The sequence below is a fragment of the Bos javanicus genome, chromosome 5, assembly GCF_032452875.1.
Source record: "Bos javanicus breed banteng chromosome 5, ARS-OSU_banteng_1.0, whole genome shotgun sequence".
Classification (NCBI taxonomy): Eukaryota; Metazoa; Chordata; class Mammalia; order Artiodactyla; family Bovidae; genus Bos; species Bos javanicus.
The window spans coordinates 102,919,911-102,938,623 of NC_083872.1; the positions used below are offsets into that span (position 1 = coordinate 102,919,911).

The following is an 18,713-nucleotide window of genomic DNA, read 5'->3' on the forward strand; positions in this document are numbered from 1 at the left end:
TTCAATTTAAGTCTGAATTTGGCAATAAGGAGTTCATGGTCTGAGCCACAGTCAGCTCCTGGTCTTGTTTTTGCTGACTGTATAAAGCTTCTCCATCTCTGGCTGCAAACAATATAATCAATCTGATTTTATTGTTGACCATCTGGTGACATCCATGTATACAGTCTTCTCTTGTGTTGTTGCAAGAGGGTGTTTGTTATGACCAGCGCATTTTCTTGACAAAACTCTATTAGTCTTTGCCCTGCTTCATTCCGTATTCCAAGGCCAAATTTGCCTGTCACTCCAGTTGTTTCTTGACTTCCTACTTTTGCATTCCAGTCCCCTATAATGAAAAGGACATCTTTTTTGGGTGTTAGTTCTAAAAGGTCTTGTAGGTCTTCATAGAACCATTCAACTTCAGCTTCTTCAGCATTACTGGTTGGGGCATAGACTTGGATTACTGTGATACTGAATGGTTTGCCTTGGAAACGAACAGAAGTAATTCTGTCATTTTTGAGATTGCATCCAAGTACTGCATTTCAGACTTTTGTTGACCATGATGCCTACTCCATTTCTTCTGAGGGATTCCTGCCTGCAGTAGTAGGTATAATGGTCATCTGAGTTAAATTCACCCATTCCAGTCCATTTCAGTTCACTGTTTCCTAGAATGTTGACATTAACTCTTGCCATCTCTTGTTTGACCACTGGCAATTTGCCTTGATTCATGGACCTGACGTTCCAGGTTCCTATGCAATATTGCTCTTTACAGCATCGGACCTTGCTTCTATCACCAGTCACATCCACAGCTGGGTATTCTTTTTGCTTTGGCTCCATCCCTTCATTCTTTCTGGTGTTATTTCTCCACTGATCTCCAGTAGCATATTGGGCACTTTTTGACCTGGGGAGATTCTCTTTCAGTATCCTATCATTTTGCCTTTTCATAGACCCCAGTTTAAACACCTCCTTAGCCACACTATCTTTTGAAATGGACAACCTTCCCCAGTTCCAGTCAGAGGGAAATGTAAGTGAGGAAGAATGGTCAGAAGACGCGCTGTTGTTGAAGAAGAAAGACCCAAGCCAAGGAATGAGACCACACAGAAACCAGGAAAGGCTGGGAAAGGGGTCCTCCAGGAAGAACACAGCCCTGTGGACACTGGGATGTTGGCCCACGGAGACCCTCAACAGACTCCTAGCATACAGAACTGAACAGAGTAAGTCTGTGCTTTCATTACATCATCCACAGGATCTCCAGACTGTACTACCACAGGGAACTGAAGAGAGAGCCCTGCTTTCACGTGGAAACTGTCAGAAACGGCTCTGCCAGGAAACACTACTGAGAAAAAAGGACCACAATCTCAGCTGCTGCAGGAGTAAGTGAAAGCACCTCATCTTCTCGTCTGCTGGAAAGACAGGCCCCATGGGAGGAAGCCTCCTTCTCTAGTCCTTTCAGCATCTCTCCTTCAGGGCTCTGATCCTCGTCCTCCAGAGCCCCACCCCTCCCCCAAACTGTGGACAGTGTGGAGTGCTGACCTGAGCAGATGACCCCCGCGTCCTCCTTGTGTCTGCAGTTGTGCCACCCCCAGCCCCAGGAAGGACACCTCCACACGTGGGACTCCTTTCCTATGCAGTTCAGGTCGTCTAGCCAGATGGGCCCTGATCCCGCTCCAAAGTGAGCAGATCTCGTGGCATTGAGGGCTTGTCCACAGCCCAGCTGCCTGCACACCACGTGGGCATCATCCAGGTCCCAGCCATCATCACAGATGGTGCCCCAGGAGCCCTGGTCAAGGATCTCCACTCTTCCAGCACAGTGACCACCCCCATCAACCAGGCGGAGCTGTCTGCTGTCTGAGGAGAGAGAAATGGGACAATGGCGTGGTGAAGGGTGGTGAAGGGGGCAAGGGGACAGTGTGTAAGAAGGGTCTTCTGTCCTGTGGGACCCTCACCTGAGCAGTAGGGGGCGCTCTCCTCTGAGGCTTCAGAGCCTGCTGATTCGGACACAGATTCATTGCACTGGGGAAGCACCTGGGTCTGGTTTCCTGCAGAAACACCAATGATCAGAGGGCTGGGAGGGTTAACGTAAAGAAAACTAAATTAAGGTTAAAAGATGACCTAGCAGTGGAGCCTGAAATGAAAGCTGTGGCATATCAGTAAAGCTATCATAACTTTAGTATCCACTTTCTCCATGGAGAATTCTGCTTCTGACAGTGCCATAATTTGGGTTTAAGCCAAGTGTTGCACTAAGAATGAGTTGAATAAGGTATGTTACTCCTAAATCTATCCCTAAGTAGAAGAAGCAAAACAAAAGCCTTTCTGAAGAATTTCTACAATTTTTCATCTTCAGTGTCTATCATTTAAACAAATACTTATACAAAAGAGATTTCTTGGAAACTCAAGAGGCAAAAGGAAACATTGGAAAGAATATCCAAGGGTATCCAGCTATTAGTTACCAGACAGAGAATTTATTTGATTTTGTTAATTTATTATTTTTATTACTGGAAGATAATTGCTTTACAACGTTGTATTAGTTTGTGCTGTACAACAATGTGAGTCAGACAAAAGTATACATATATACCCTCCCTCTCAAGCCTCCCCCCCACCCCATCCACCATCCCACCCTTTTAGGTCATCACAGAGCATCTAGCTGAGCTCCCTGTGCTATATAGCAGCTTCCTGTTACCATCTGTTTCACATGTGACAGTGTATACATGTCAGTGCTACTCTCTCAATTCATCCTGCCCTATCCTAACCACTGCAGTGTGTTCCCATCTGTTCTCTAGGTCTTCATCTCTATTTCTGCCCTGAAAATAGGTTCACCTGTACCCTTTTTCTAGATTCCATTGACAGAGAATTTAAACAGCCATGATTAAAATGCTCATAAAATTAACTCACAAGATATGTATCTTGGCAAGGAAATGATTACAAAAAAAAAAAAATTCTAGAGATAAAAAACTTAATAGTTGGAATTAAGAACTAGAGAACGAGTGTATCTCAGTGTTAGATCAGCATAAGGTAGAAAGAGTACAATGGAAGATCAGAGGACAAATATTCCTCTATTTAGAAATGCTGGTCACATGGTAAGTGTCCCAGTTATCATGCTGTAAAACAAATTCCCCCCAAAACTTAGCAACTAAAGCAAAACATATATACTTCAGTTTGCTTATGATTTCCTGGGTGTAATCTGAGAAAGACTCAACTTGGCAGTTCTGTCTTGGGGTTTTTCATGTGGTTGCACTTAGATGTCATCTGGGGCTGAAGTTTGCTGAGACTTGACTGAACTGTGGTTAATAACTGTGGAAATTCCCTGAAGTATTTTAGGGATAAAGGGACATCATGTCTGCAACCTAATTCAGAAAGAGTTTACATATTTAGGGACAAATGGAACAGGAGGGGGACAGACAGAAAAAGAGAAGAAGACAAACAGAGAGATAAAGATTAAAGCAAAATAGGACTTCCAATTCAAGATGGCAGAGTAGAAAGAGTGAACATGAAATAGAAAAAGTGAAACATACTAGATAAAAGTAAAAGATCATGTTTCAATTTTTCTATTTCATATTCAGTGCTCCCATTTCATTTAGTTTATGTTCTCCAATTTCTCCATCTCCTTTTTTTTGTTTGTTTTTTGATGTTCTTATTCAAGCCTTTATCAAGGGTAGTAGAAAAGCTTTTGTACACATATATAATTATGGATAATATGTATATTTAGAAAACATAAATTTTTGCCAAACTAAAAAGTTTATGACATTTTGATTCCACTTGTTTGACTTAGTATGAATAGAATGCTAGATTTCTAATTTAAAAATAGATATGCAACAAGTAACAGTGGTTTACTGTATAGCATAGGGAACTATAGTCAATGTCTTGTAATAACCTATGATGGAAAATAATTTCAAAAATAATAATGTGTATTTGTGTAACTGAATCACTTTGCTGTGCACCTGAAACATTGTAAGTCAACTACACTTCAATAAAAAATATATATTTAAAAAATATATTTTTTTAAAAAAGATTAAAGCAAAATACTAACATTGGGAAATCCAGGTAAAGGTCATCTGGGAATTTTTATATTATTCTTACAACTTTTCTGTAAGTCTCAAAAAAATATTAAAAGGTGAAACAAGTCCAAAAAATTCATTCTTAGGACACTTTTACACACAAAAAAATATGAATAGCATCAAAAACAAAATGCCTAAGAGAAAACCTAGTAGAAGATGGGCAAAACCTCTGAGAGAAACTCAAGACCTAACTGAATGGAGGGATATATGATGTCAATGAGTTGGGAGACTCAAAATTGTTAATCATCCTCAAATTTATACATAGATTCAATCTAGTCACTATCAAAATACATTTAGGCTTTTTTTTTGGGGGGGGGGGTGAAAAGTGACAAGCTGATTCCAAAACTTATACAAAATCCAAAAGGCCTAGAAAGACCAACACAGTTGGCAAGAAACAGTGTTAGAGGAGTTAATAAAAAGTAACACTCATAAATTAAAATCATTCAGACAGTGTAAATATACAATAATTAAGAAATACAGTATTGGTGCCAGGATAGATAAATAATACAATGAAACAGAGTAGACTGTCATAAAGGACAGACACATATGCCCTTCTGTGTATGACAAAGTTACACTGCAATGGGGAAAATGAAAGGTTGTTGTTGAATCACGCGAATACACCAGGATTCTTGGCCCCCGGAGGAGAAGAATTCAATCCGGGGCCAGAGACAAGGCTTCATCGCTCAGAGCTTTTGTGTAATAAAGTTTTATTAAAGTATAAAGGAGATAGAGAAAGCTTCTGACATAGGCATCAGAAGGGGGCAGAAAGAGTACCCGCTTGCTAGTGTTAACAATGAGGTTATATAATCCAAAGAATGTCTGGAGGTTGTAAAGACCTCATCAGACCTACTCCCATAATTTACGTTTTAAGATAACACTGTCCTCAGGCAAGATACATCCTTGTAAAGACCAGGTCTACTCCTATAATTAACATTTTAAGATAACAGAAGGTTGAATACAAAGACTGTCCTTAGGCAGGATACATTATTGTTATATAATCCTAAGGAATGTGGAGAAAGAAAAAAAAATTTGTCCTTTCTTCCTCCTTGAGAATTCCAGACCCCTCTCTCCTTGGGGACACCTAGACTCCTTATCAACCTGCCTAGGAAACGACTCTCTCAAAAAGAGCCTGTTCAGTAAAAGATTCTGAGTCAGTTGGATGTCCATGTGAATCCTGGAGAAGGAAATGGCAACCTGACCTTTATCTTACACAGATATCAATCCCAGAAGAAATGTACAATTATATGCAAGAGAAAGTAATTAAATTGCTATAATATTTCACCATGAAATATCTACCTTTTGAGACACAGATGCAAGAACAGACATTTGGACTCACTGGGAGGAGTTGTTGTTGTTCAGTCGCTCAGTCATGTCTGATTCTTTGCAACTTCACGGACTGCAGCACACCAGTCTTCCCTGTGGTTCACCATCTCCCAGAGCTTGCTCAAACTCATGTCCACTGAGTCAGGGATGCTATCCAACCATCTAAACCTCTGTCATCCCCTTCTCCTCCTGCTTTCAATCTTTCCCAGCATAAAGATCTTTTCTAATGAGCCAGCTCTTCGAATCAGGTGGCCAAAGTATAGGAGCTTTAGCTTTAGCATCCATCCTTCTAATGAATATTCAGGACTGATTTCCTTTAGGATTGATGGGTTTGATCTCCTTGCAGTCCAGGGGACTCTCAAGAGATTTCTCCAACACCAGAGCTCAAAAGCATCAATTCTTCAGCATTCAGCCTTCTTTATGGTCCAACTCTCACATCCATACATGACTACTGGAAAAACCATGGCTTTGACTATATGGACCTTCATTGACAAAGTAATGTCTCTACTTTTTAATATGCTGTCTAGGTTGGTCATAGCTTTTCCTTCAAGGAGCAAGCGTCTTTTAATTTCATGGCTGCAGTCATCATCTGCAGTGGTTTTGGAGCCCAAGAAAATAAAGTCTGCCGCTGGTTCCATTGTTTCCCCCATTTATTTGCCATGAAGTGATGGGACCAGATGACATAATCTTCATTTTTTTTCTAATTTTATTTTATTTTTAAACTTTACATAATTGTATTAGTTTTGCCAAATGTCCAAATGAATCCGCCACAGGTATACATGTGTTCCCCATCCTGAACCCTCCTCCCTCCTCCCTCCCCATACCATCCCTCTGGGTCGTCCCAATGCACTAGCCCCAAGCATCCAGTATCGTGAGTTTTAAGCCAGCTTTTTCACGCTCCTCTGTCACCTTCATCAGGAGGCTCTTTAGTTCCTCTTCACATTCTGCCATAAATGTGGTGTCATCTGCATATCTCAGGTTATTGATATTTGTCCTGGAAATCTGATTCCAGCTTGTGCTTCACCCAGCCTGTCATTTCTCATGATGTACTCTGCATATAAGTTAAATAAGCAGGGTGACAATATATGGCCTTGGCGCACTCCTTTCCCAATTTGGAACCAGTCCATTGTTCCATATCCTGTGGTCACTGCTGAGTTTTCCATATTTTCTGGCATATTGAGTGAAGCGTTTTCACAGCATCATGTTTTAGGATTTGAAATAGCTCAGCTAGAATTCCATTAGCTCTGTTGGTAGTGATGCTTTCTAAAGCCCATTTGACTTTGTACTCCAAGATGTCTGGCTCAAGGTGAGTGATTATCTGAGTTATTAAGATTATCTGGGTCATTAAGATTTTTTGTGTAGCTCTTCTGTGTATTCTTGCCACCTCTTCTTAATATCCTCTGGTGTGTTAGGTCCATACTGTTTCTGTCCTATATTGTGCCCATCTTTGCATTAAATGTTCCCTTGGTATCTCTAATTTTCTAGAAGAGATCTCTAGTCTTTTCCATTCTGTTGTTTTCCTCAATTTCTTTGCGTTCTTCACTTAGGATGGCTTTCTTATCTCTCCTGGATATACCTTGGACCTCTGCATTCAGATGGGTATATCTTTCCTTTTCTCCTTTGCTTTTCATTTCTATTCTTTTCTCAGCTATTTGTAAGGCCTCCTCAGACAGCCATTTTGCCTTTTTGCATTTCATTTTCTTGGGGATGGTTTTGATCACCACCTCATGTACAACGTCATGAACCTCTGTCCATAGTCCTTCAGGCACTCTATCAGATCTAATCTCTTGAATCTATTTGTTGACGGGGGGATGATTTGAGAGAATACCATTGAAACATATACATTACCATATGCAAAACAGATAGACAAGAGTTTGATGTATAATGCAGGGCTCCCAAATCTGGTGATCTGTGACAATCTGGAGGGATGGAGTAGGGAGGAAGATGGGAGGAGAGGACAGGATGGAGGGGACAAATGGATGCCTATGTCGATCCATACTGACGTATGGTGAAAAAAATCACAATAATATAAAGTAGTTATTAAAAAGAGAAATTACCTTTTAAAGCCAGTTTTCCCTCACCCTCTGTTCTTGGGGATATTTCACACCAGGAGCATCCTAAGTACCAGTAGCCTTTCCCTCTCTCTTACCTGAGCAAATCACAGAGGCTGTGTTGCCACAGGAACAGTCAGGACCACTCAGAGCAGTCACAGGCAACTCCACAGGAAGGACTCAGCTCCTGAGCAGTGAAATCAGGCTGTTGATATCCGATCATCTCCTTCCACCAAGTGTGGTCCTCTGGGGGTGGAGATGGCCACTCCACAGCCAAGCTGATGACAGACAACATTGGCATTGGCCAGACTCCAGTGGGAGGCACAGAGCACTCTCCATCGTCCAGAATGTTCATCTCCACCTGCCCCTCACACTGAGAGGAGCCGTTTGTCATGATCCAGACTTCTGAGTATGCTGGATACGAGATAACAGAATTTCAGAAATATCTAATGATTTCTGACCTGAACAGAGTGTGCAGGGAGGTTAGTCCTGACCTACATCTCACCTGAACAGACAAGCTGAACAGCTCCACTGTGGTGACAAGTGCCCCCTGGACAGGGCACTCTGGGGCAGGACCAGAGCTTAGGCTCCTCCCCCTCACACCTGAACTCTTCAGCCCAGACCCGGCCATCTGACTCTCTGAAGAGCTCATGTCCCAGGACTGACACAGCTTTGCCACACCCCAGCTCTGCACAGATGACTTGGGCAGTGGGGAGTGTGAAGTTTCTATCAGACACTGGGATCCAGTCTTCTCCAGAATAAACTACTCGCCCTGAGCAGGGTCCATCCTCTCCAACCAGATGCACAAATCCTGAGAGAAACAAATAAATAAACCCACTGCATGTTCATGATCCTGGCTTGGCAACTGGAAACATGTCACAGGCAATGGTGTGAAAGCTTTTATTTTCCAGGACTGAGGCATGAAGAGAAAATATAACAGTGTCAGAATTGCATTTTCACGGGCGAGTGTTGGAAGAGAAATCCAGAAGGATTTGCAGAGTTAGTTTAGAATGGTTGAATTCCAAAAACCTATATTTGATGTTGGTTAGGATGAGAATTCCTCATTTAAGGGTCTGGAAACTATAGGGCCCAAGGAAACTGCACTGCAATGGGCATCAGACTTGGGTGCAGAACTGAACTAACCAAGAGTGAAATAGGTCCTTGGGATTCAAGAGTTTATAGAACTAAGATCCAGACAAGGTTAGAAGGCCATCCTGACATTTCTGGGGCTAGAAGTCCTGCCGGATTTTTCTCAGGAGTCAATACTCAAGTCACTGATACAAGGGAAATCAATCGAGAGATCTGAGTGCAGGTCAGTCTATAAGCAGACTTATGGCTCATGGAAGGAAAGCTAGATATTATAACAAGTCTACTTCTTATGATTCCCATATGTTTCTCATAATCTCTGATGGTGAGAAATTCCAAGAATTTCTTATCCAACTTGAATTGTGAAAAGAAATTGTCCACAGATGAGTTTGAATATGAAGAAAGGTCAGAGTCATAGGAGAAAGGGTTGGTCCTAGCCATCTTTCAAGAAAGCCTAGGATTTACCAATGAACCCAGGAGAGAATGAGTTCTCAGTGGGACTATAAAAGATGAATAACTGTGTTGATTAGTTCATATTACTGGTTTTCTTCCAACACATGAGAATCTTAGCAAATGCTATGGAGTGAAGGTAATTTAATGTTTTTAAATTCTATCTATATGCTAAATGGTGCTTCCCAGGTGGCACTAGTGGTAAAGAACCCCCCTGCAAATGCACAGGTTCAATCTCTGGGAGGAGGGCATAGCAACCCACTCCAGTATTCTCTCCTGGAGAATCCCATGGATGAGGGAGCCTGATGGGCTACAGTTCATAGAGTCACAAAGAGTCAGACATGACTGAAGAGACCTAGCATGCACTCATATGCTAACTGCAAACTACTTTCCTATTTCTTGAGAAATAGTCATCATGCTGTAAAAAAAAAAAAAAAGGAGAGGGAGAAGAAGAGAAGACAGAGCAAACAGCCATATATAATTTACAGATTTCTACATTACAAAAGCCTCAATATGGATGAAAGAAAGATTTGGGGAAAATATTTGTCCAGCAAGTTTTTAACACATTTTACCCCTGTGCTCCTTCCATCTGCGACCTAACCCTGTTTACCTTTCCCATTTCTCCCACTGCAGACAAGAGAAAACAATCCTAAGAGCTACAAATGGATGGAAAAGAGACTCTGAAAGGGAAGAACTTCTGTAGGAGTGGAGTGTGGGTGGGATGAGGGGTAGGTTAAACTGGGAGTGGATGGAGTATGAAACTGAAAGAGGGAGACTAAGGGAAAGACTCACGACATGATTTGACCTTCAGGGACCACATTTTGGATAGAGGAAAGGTAACCTAATGAAAAAAATAAAACTTCTCATCATAAAGAACAATTTTTAAATACATTTGCCTGATTTCTGACTGTGCTTATAATTATTTATGTACAGGGTGGAATTCTTTCTGGTAAAGGACTCTGATTTAATAAGTATAAGAACATTGAAGGTTCAGAAAGAATATTTCAACAGAATAAAAATCTACTATAGAGAACAGGAGAGAACAGAAAAGACACTATAGAAATTAATGAATCGAAGGACCAGCTTGACCACTTATCCAAGAGGGAATGGTAAGAGCCAGGATGATCTGTTAGCCTTTTGTTACTTACCCACTTTCAACTCCCCTTTCCAGGTTAGGACATCTGGTATGGTCTGGCTGGGAGTTTGGTCATAGGATACACATTCTAATTAAAACATTTTTACTTAACAGGTTGTTAGTTTCTATATCAGTCCCATGAGATTACAAATTTAAAAAGAACAAGAAAGAAATATTTCTTGTATCCTGTTTCATATACCAAGATACATGCTAAACACTCAAATATATGCTGAATAATCAATAAAGTCTTGTACACATCAGGATAGATACTTCTGAGACATATTATTATTTCTTTTTTATTTTCTACTTGATTTTAAATTTTATATAAAAGGATGTGTGTGTGAAAATTGTAAGAAAATTTGTGCAATAGGAGGCTGGTGTGAGTGGATAAAGGTATTAAATATAATAAAAATACATCCTTGTCTGGTCTCTTGCTGTACAGACCTGCTGTATCCTTAGGCACACGTAGCATCCTCTACACCACACCTGGACCCGCAGTGATGCTCAGAGAACCCCATATGGCCTTTGACATCTCCCATTGCCCTTCTTCTTCCTCTTAGCTACTATAAGTCTCCTCCACCTTCTTCAAAAATTACAGGTGTCCTCTTATTCCTATTCCTATCAAACAAGCCCCCAAACACAATTCTCTTATATCATTGAAGACATCAGGTATAAAATATCATTTATTACCACAAAACATAGAAATTCATATTTTATTGACTATATCTTTGACTTGTCAGTGTGTGGCTAAGAGTTCCTCCAAAATTTTGGTTTATACAGAGGTTTTAAAGAAAAAAAAAAAAAAAACAGACAATCCTTTCTAGTAAAAATGAAAGGAGAACCCAGACTCAGAACATTTCATCCACAGCTCTGTTGTCCTACCAGTCAAAAAGCTATGAATATTCAAATCTAAATTTTCAAAGGGGACTTGCAATTTGGCACAAATCCATAAGTTCCTCTCTGATTTGTTTGATGATGTCCCCTGTGCCTCCACTCCTACTAACTTAGCACAAAAAAGTATTTTGCACTATATATACAGAAAGAACTCCATCCTGGAAGGTACAGCCTCATTCTAGCCCTTTCCTCCCATGGGCTTACTGTGCAAAGCAGGTGCGTGTGGTGATTTGCAAATGTTTCACTCTTCCAAAAGTAAATTATATAAAAATGAGTATCAATTTTTATTGGGATATAGATTAAGCTATATCAGGTAAGATCACTGGAGAAGAAATAGCAGAGACTTGTAAGAGGAAAGTAGCAATAAATGAAGCCCATCAGGAAATCAGTCCTAAATATTCATTGGAAGGACAGGTACTGAAGCTGAAACTCCAATACTTTGGCTACCTGATGGGAAGAACTGACTCCTTTGAAAAAACCCTGATTCTAGGCAAGATTGAAGATGGGAGAAGAAGGGGAAGACAGAGGACAAGATGGTTGGATAGCATCACCAACTCAATAGACATGAGTGTGAGTAAGCTTCGGCAGTTGGTGATGGACAGGGAAGCCCGGCATGCTGCGGTCCATGCGGTAGCAAAGAGTCGGACACCACTGAGCGACTGAACTGAACTGATCACTCACAGATACTTTATGCATTCAAGGAGGCTATCTCAGACATCTCTAGCTTACACATCTATTGCTCTGGTGAGCAGACACCAGCTTCCTTGGAGCTTTCTGTTCTTTCAGTCAGTGGGCAATTCACTGATCATACCTGAGCAGATAACTCCTACATCCTCGTCATGACCGCAGTTGTGCCGCCCCCAGCCCCAGGAAGGGCACTGCCACACGTGGGACTCCATTCTTCCACAATACACATGATCCAGCAAGATGGGTCCTGATCCCGCCCCAAAGGGAACAGACTCCACAGCACTGAGGGCTTCTCCACAGCCCAGCTGTCTGCACACCAGACGGACATTGTCCAGGTCCCAGCTGTCATCACAGATGGTGCCCCAGGAACCCTGGTGAAGGGTCTCCACTCTCCTGGCACAGGGCCCGCCCCCGTCCACCAGGCAGAGCTGTCTGCTGTCTGAGGAGACAGAAATGGGGCAATGGGGTGCTGACCAGGAGAGGAGAAAGATCTTCTGTCCTGTGGGACCCTCACCCAAGCAGTTGGGGGCACTCTCTTCAGAAGCTGATGCTGCGGAGTCATTGCCCTGTGGAACATTTAGATCTGGTTTCTTATAGAAGTGATAAGAGCATAACAAGGATGAAAATGGACAAAAACAGGAAATATTACTACTAGGTAGCCTGAGATAGATGGTGTTACAAGGTCCTATCAGAGTTAACATTCTGATTTGTAGAGCTCTGCACAGAATCTGAGAAAGATTTACAGGAAATGTTGGTCTCTCTACCCTGAGGGGTTAAATGAGTTCAGAGTCACAGGATGAGGCTGGTAGCTGGATGTATTCTTTATAAGCTACACACTCTTGGTCACTGACTTTAGAGTCAGGCAGTGGCCTCATCAGAAGCCTCGGGGAGCAGCCATCAATCCTCTATCATTAAAATCGTTCTCCTTGGTATAGTCATGAGAACTGAAAAACAAATGGTCTGTGAGACACCATGGTTTACCCGAGAATATTCACTTATGATTCTAAGCTTCAAACTCCAGATCTGGATACTTAGTTTGAAAAAATATAATCTCTTTGAGTAGATTAAACAACCCTGCGTGAGAGATAATGTCAGAAGATATTGACTGACATTGGCCAGATTCCACTGGGAATCACAGAATGCAGCTTCTTCTCCCAAATGAATATAATCTCTCCTTGGACATTGTGTCAGGAATTGCTATTATCTAAAATTTGGAGTTATTTGTTTTCTAGGGGAAAATATGTATTTCTAACTCTCAGAGCAAAAATATGTTATAGTCCTGCTTTGAAAGCCTTTGAACAAACAATATTGACAGACACAGTGCATTATTCTCTCCTTTGATACATAACCAGTCATGGAAAGAAAGGGTAAATGATGTCTATCACTGTCGTAGTTTAAGTAAGTGAAAAGTAGAGAATAAAACCTCAAATTCTGTACTTCCATGAAGAATGGAAGAGAAAGCAGGCCAATGGTCTTCTTGTTAGACACAACTTTAAATGCTGGAAATTTTCTTTAAGTAAAGGTATCATTGGAAAAGGCTCTGATGCTGGGAGGGATTGAGGGCAGGAGGAGAAGAGGATGACAGAGGATGAGATGGCTGGATGGCATCACCAACTCGATGGACGTGAGTTTGAATGAACTCCGGGAGTTGGTGATGGACAGGGAGGCCTGGCATGCTGCAATTCATGCAGTCGCAAATAGTCGGACATGACTGAGCGACTGAACTGAACTGAAAAATATCAGAAATTTGTGGACACAACATGGACTAAATATGCTAAAATTCTAAAGAGAGGAGATCATGTAATATGTTTCAATGTTAGCCAAGGATCTACAGCTTCTTTTTCTCTGGAGGAATTTCCCAATTTGATGCCTGGGTTAGTGGCTCAGAATCTGGGCTCAGAGAAACAGAGGACTCCTATTTGGACAGAGAAACCAGCATAATTTGGGGTGACCTGGTGGTGAGACAGAATTGGAGACCTGAAATCCTTTCTCACACAACAGATAGAATATGTGCTCATTATACAAGCCCTGAAGCTGGCAGGAAGCCAAAGATCAATGTCAAAAGTCTTGGAGAGCAGAGTGGATGTTCCCTTACTCTCTTGGGTGCTGAGCTACCAAAATATCCAGGTTCTCAACCAAAATCTTTGAAGGCCCATGCCACATGGACAGAGAGATAAGAGGTGGATTGAGTGCTACCAAAACCACAACCTAGACTTGTTACAACTCAGTTCTCAGTTGTATTTATATATTTGAGTGATCTTCAACCCTTCTCCTACTTGCTTAACTAAACAGAATATGAATCCTCTCAAGGGTTAGAAAATGTATCTGGAGGATCATTTTTTCAATGACGAAGACATGGGATAACATGACATATTAACAAAGTGAAAAAAAAGAAAATAAGAGAAGGCAGAGACTCACATGATAGAGGTGCTGGAGTTAGCAGATATAGATTTTAACTATGATCAATATATTGAGGAAAAAAGAGGAAATGAGAGAATAAATGGTGAAAAGATGAAAAACATTAACAACTTATTATAACTTTAAAAATCAAGGAACAGTTACCAACTGAAAATAAAATGTCTAGAGAGTTGAATTAAAAAGTTTAGAAGAATTTTAGATAGAAATCAACACAGAATTACTGACTTAGAGGAGTCCTAGAGATGAGAGATGAGAAGAAGGAGGAGTGGGATAGGAGGAGAAGAGAAGCTAAGACAGAGAGACAGAGCAGCAGAAGTAATACTTGAAGATATAATAACTGAGAATTTTTAAAAAATGGATGGATGGGCATGAAAACTCCCACACCTAGAAAAGCTGCTGAAAATCAAAGGAAAAAGGAAAATTTGGAATAATAACAGATCTGTTTAATACAAAAGAAGGGGGAAAAGAGAGGAAAAAAGAACATAAAGCACGTGGGTCAATTAAAAGGAAATGACAGATACTAGCCCAACAATACCAATAACTGCACTTACAGTAAATTGATTAGATACTTCAAATTAATGCCCATCTTGATAAAACCACAAAATCCATGTAAATGCTACCATGAAGATATTCAGCTTATATATGAGGGTAAAGAAAGGTTGAAAGTAAAATGATGGGGAAAATGTACATACTGTGTGAATCCTAACTGTAAGAAAACTGGAATAGCTATATAAATGTCACAGAAAGTAGACTTCAAAGCAAGATGTGCTAGTTGAGTTAAAGAGGGCATTTTCATTATTATAACAGGATACACCCTTAATGAAGATATTATAGATATTAAAATCCAAGAAAAAGTCAAAACATTGCTTTGAAATATAGAATAATACTTGACAGAACGAAGAACAGAAATAGACAAAATCATAATCAAAATGTGGGGACTTTAACATGCATTTTGCAATAGCATGCAGACCAAGTGTACAAAAAAGAATGAAGAATATAGCAGATGTAAACAACAGTTAGATAAATAACATATATAGAGCAATACACCCAACAATGAAAGAACTTGTTATTTACATTATTGTAAATTCACTGGAAATTTTCATTTTTAAATGATCATCAGTTCAGCTCAGTTCAGTTGCTCAGTTGTGTCTGACTGCAACTCCATGGACTGTAGCATGCCAGGCCTCCCTGTCCATCACCAACTCCCAGAGTTTACTCAAACTCATGTCCATCGAGTCAGTGATGCCATTCAACCATTTCATCCTCCGTTGTCTGCTTCTCCCACCTTCAACCTTTCCCAGCATCAGAGTCTTTTCCAATGAGTCACTTCTTCCCATCAGGTGGCCAAAGTATTGGAATTTCAGCTTCAGCATCAGTCCTTCCAATGAATAGTCAAGACTGATTTCCTTCAGAATGGACTGGTTGGATCTCTTTGCAGTCTAAGGGACTCTCAAGTGTCTTCTCCAACACCACAGTTCAAAAGCATCAACTCTTCGGTGCTCAGCCTTCCTCACAGTCCAACTCTCACATCCATACATGACTACTGGCAAAACCATAGCCTTGACTAGATGGACCTTTGTTCACAAAGTAATGTCTCTGCTTTTTAATATGCTGTCTAGGTTGTTCATAGCTTTTCTTCCAAGGAGTAAGCATCTTTTAATTTTATGGCTACAGTCACCATCTGCAGTGATTTTGGAGTCCCCCAAAATTAAGTCTGTCACTGTTTCCACTGTTTCCCCATCTATTTGCCATGAAGTGATGGGACCGGATGTCATGATCTTAGGTTTCTGAATGTTGAGCTTTTTCACTCTCCTCCTTCACTTTCATCAAAAGGCTCTTTAGTTCTTTACTTTCTGCCATAAGGGTGGTGTCATCTGCATATCTGAGGTTATTGATATTTCTCCCAGCAATCTTGATTCCAGCTTGCGCTTCATCCAGCCCAGAATTTCTCATGATGTACTCTGCATATTAGTTAAATAAGCAGGGTGACGATATACAGCCTTGACTTACTCCTTTCCCTATTTGGAACTAGTCTGTTGTTCCATGTCCAGTTCTAACTACTGCTTCCTGACCTGCATACAGATTTCTCAAGAAGGAGGTCAGGTGGTCTGGTATTCCCATCTCTTTAAGAATTTTCCACAGTTTGTTGTGATCCACATAGTCAAAGACTTTGGCATGGTCAACAAAGCAGAAATAGATGTTTTGATGATCATGTGATAGAACAAAAACCTTCAGAGAATTGAATTTATACAGAATATTTACTTTGACCAGAGTGAAATTAACTATTAATAAGAAAATATAGTTAGCCATCCCTACTGAGAAAATTAAGAAATATTCTTCCAAAGAATTCCTGGGTCTGGAAATAACTTTCAAACTTGAAAATATTGTAAAATAATGGTAACAAAGAAATGCTGTAACTAAAATTCTTCCAATGCAACTACAGTAGTGTCTAAGGGAAATTTATACCCTAGATTTAGAAAAGAGGAAAAACATAAAATGAGAAAATTTAAGCTTTCATTTAAGAAGCTAGGATATGAAAAATAAAGCCTAAAGGATGTACAAGATTGGAATTAATAAAGAAAAAAATAAAGTTAATCTAAAAAAGAAAGTAAGCATAAGACAAAGACAATAGAGGAAAGCCGTTCAAACATGGCTCACTGAAAATTGATCAACACTGAGCAATACTAATCAAGAGCAGAGAGAAAAAATACCAGAATGAAAAGACAAATCACTATAAATTATACAGATTTTTTGGTCATAGTTTTGAGATGCGATATACACATTTAAGGTGGATAAATATCCAGAAGAGTTCCAGTTTCTCCACAACCTTGTCAACATTTGTCTTTTTTTAAATTATAGCCATTTTGACAGGTGTAAGATGACATCTCATTGTGGTTTTCATTTACATTTCTCTGATGATTAGAGATGTCAGTATATTTTCATATACCTGTTAGCTATCCACATGTCTTTTTTGGAGAAATGGCTAGTTCCTGACTAATTTTTTTAATCAGTTTATTAAAGGTTTTGTTGTTGTTGTTTTTGTTTTGCTCTTGAGCTGTGGGGTTCTTATATATTTTGCAAATTAATCCCTTATATGATTCGCTGTAAGGTGCCTTTTCACTCTACTGTTGTTTCTTTTACTGTCATGCTGGTGTTCAGTCATTCAGTCATGTCCAACTCATTGCGACCTCACAGAGTATAGCCTGCCAGGCTCCTCTGTCCATGAGATTTCCCAGGCAAGAATACTGGAGTGAGTTGCCATTTCCTTCTCCAGGGTAGCTTCCTGACCCAGGGGTTGAATCCATGTCTTGTGTGTCTCCTCCACTGGCAGGTGAACTCTTTACCACTGAGCCATCTGGGATAATCTCACTTGTCTATTTTTACCTATTCTTTTGGTGTCATACCCGTGAGATCATGAAATAATATATTTTTATTTTGAAATTATAAGTAAAAATATCACATATCTAAGATATAATTCCTAACTGGTGACAATATTATAACATCATACACAGTAAAATAAATTTATATGCAGTAAGGTTTTAAATATTACTTAGTGGAATTATAAAATCATTTGTAGAAAATAAACTTGATTAAAAGTTATTTTGAGATGAAGAATGGCATTTGAAACATTGCATTAAAGGCATAGTCAAAAAACTAAAACGTATAAATTTGATCACATAACCTCCCATACACATATACAAACCTAAAATCATACACAAAAGATGTGGAAATATTTCCATATGATGTTAGAAAAATGGTAAATGATGTTAGTTTATAGAGTTCCTAAAAATAAATAAGAAAATTTGTAAAATATTCTAGAGAAAAAATTAAAGATAGAGAAAGATATCTGAAACACCTATAAATATTTACTTATTAATCACTCTCCACATTCAATAACAAATATAAACACAGGCGTCTATAAAGGCACTTACACACACTAACACATCCCTGAATGAAGGAAAGACCTTGCATACTTTAATTACCCTGTGTTTCTTCTATTAGGACAGTGCTTCACATTGTATGCACTCATTCAACAAGTATGGATGGAGAACATTTTCTAAATACCATGATAAATGCTTGTTAAATATTTATTAAATAAATGAGCATATGAATAAAATTCAGTGAAATATATTTTCTTTAAATCAATGCTAATCAACAAAATAGTGAAGCAAATATAAATTAATGATAATGGTTTATGAAAATAAAGTGTATTAAAGAAAATTAGTCCATAAACACAGAATAAATTTATATTTAAATTTTCCCCTACATACTTTTTAATAGAAATGTATTTATTTTAATTGGAGGCTAATTACTTTACAATATTGTTTTGGTTTTGCCATACATCAACATGAATCTGCCACGGGTTTCAGTGGAAAATTGTTGAATAGATTCTAAACTACTCTCATCTATTATTCAATATGACATATGCACAAGAGAATATTTCTGTAGTAAGAAGAAACTCTTTAAGGGAATATACAGATTTACCAAGTAGACGTCAGAAAAAGATAGACAAATGGCTACTGAGTAAAGCAAAACCCTCCTTGCTATTCTTTGGAACTCTGCATTCAAATGGGTATACCTTTCCTTTTCTCCTTTGCTTTTTGCTTCTTTTCTTTTCACAACTACTTGTAGGGCCTC

The 18,713-nt window shown here is 39.5% G+C and overlaps 1 protein-coding gene across 1 annotated transcript in view; it reads right to left on the reverse strand.

Annotated features, from left to right (window-relative positions):
- Window positions 1-967: 967 nt before the first annotated feature.
- LOC133248204 (antigen WC1.1-like) overlaps window positions 968-18,713 on the reverse strand; it is a 55,673-nt gene continuing 37,927 nt past the window's right edge. The window contains 7 exon segments of the mRNA XM_061418023.1: window positions 968-1,824; window positions 1,923-2,015; window positions 7,504-7,566; window positions 7,569-7,754; window positions 7,757-7,819; window positions 7,911-8,216; window positions 11,782-12,096. Coding sequence (XP_061274007.1) covers window positions 1,310-1,824; window positions 1,923-2,015; window positions 7,504-7,566; window positions 7,569-7,754; window positions 7,757-7,819; window positions 7,911-8,216; window positions 11,782-12,096 — 1,541 coding nt within the window. The 3' untranslated portion in view covers window positions 968-1,309.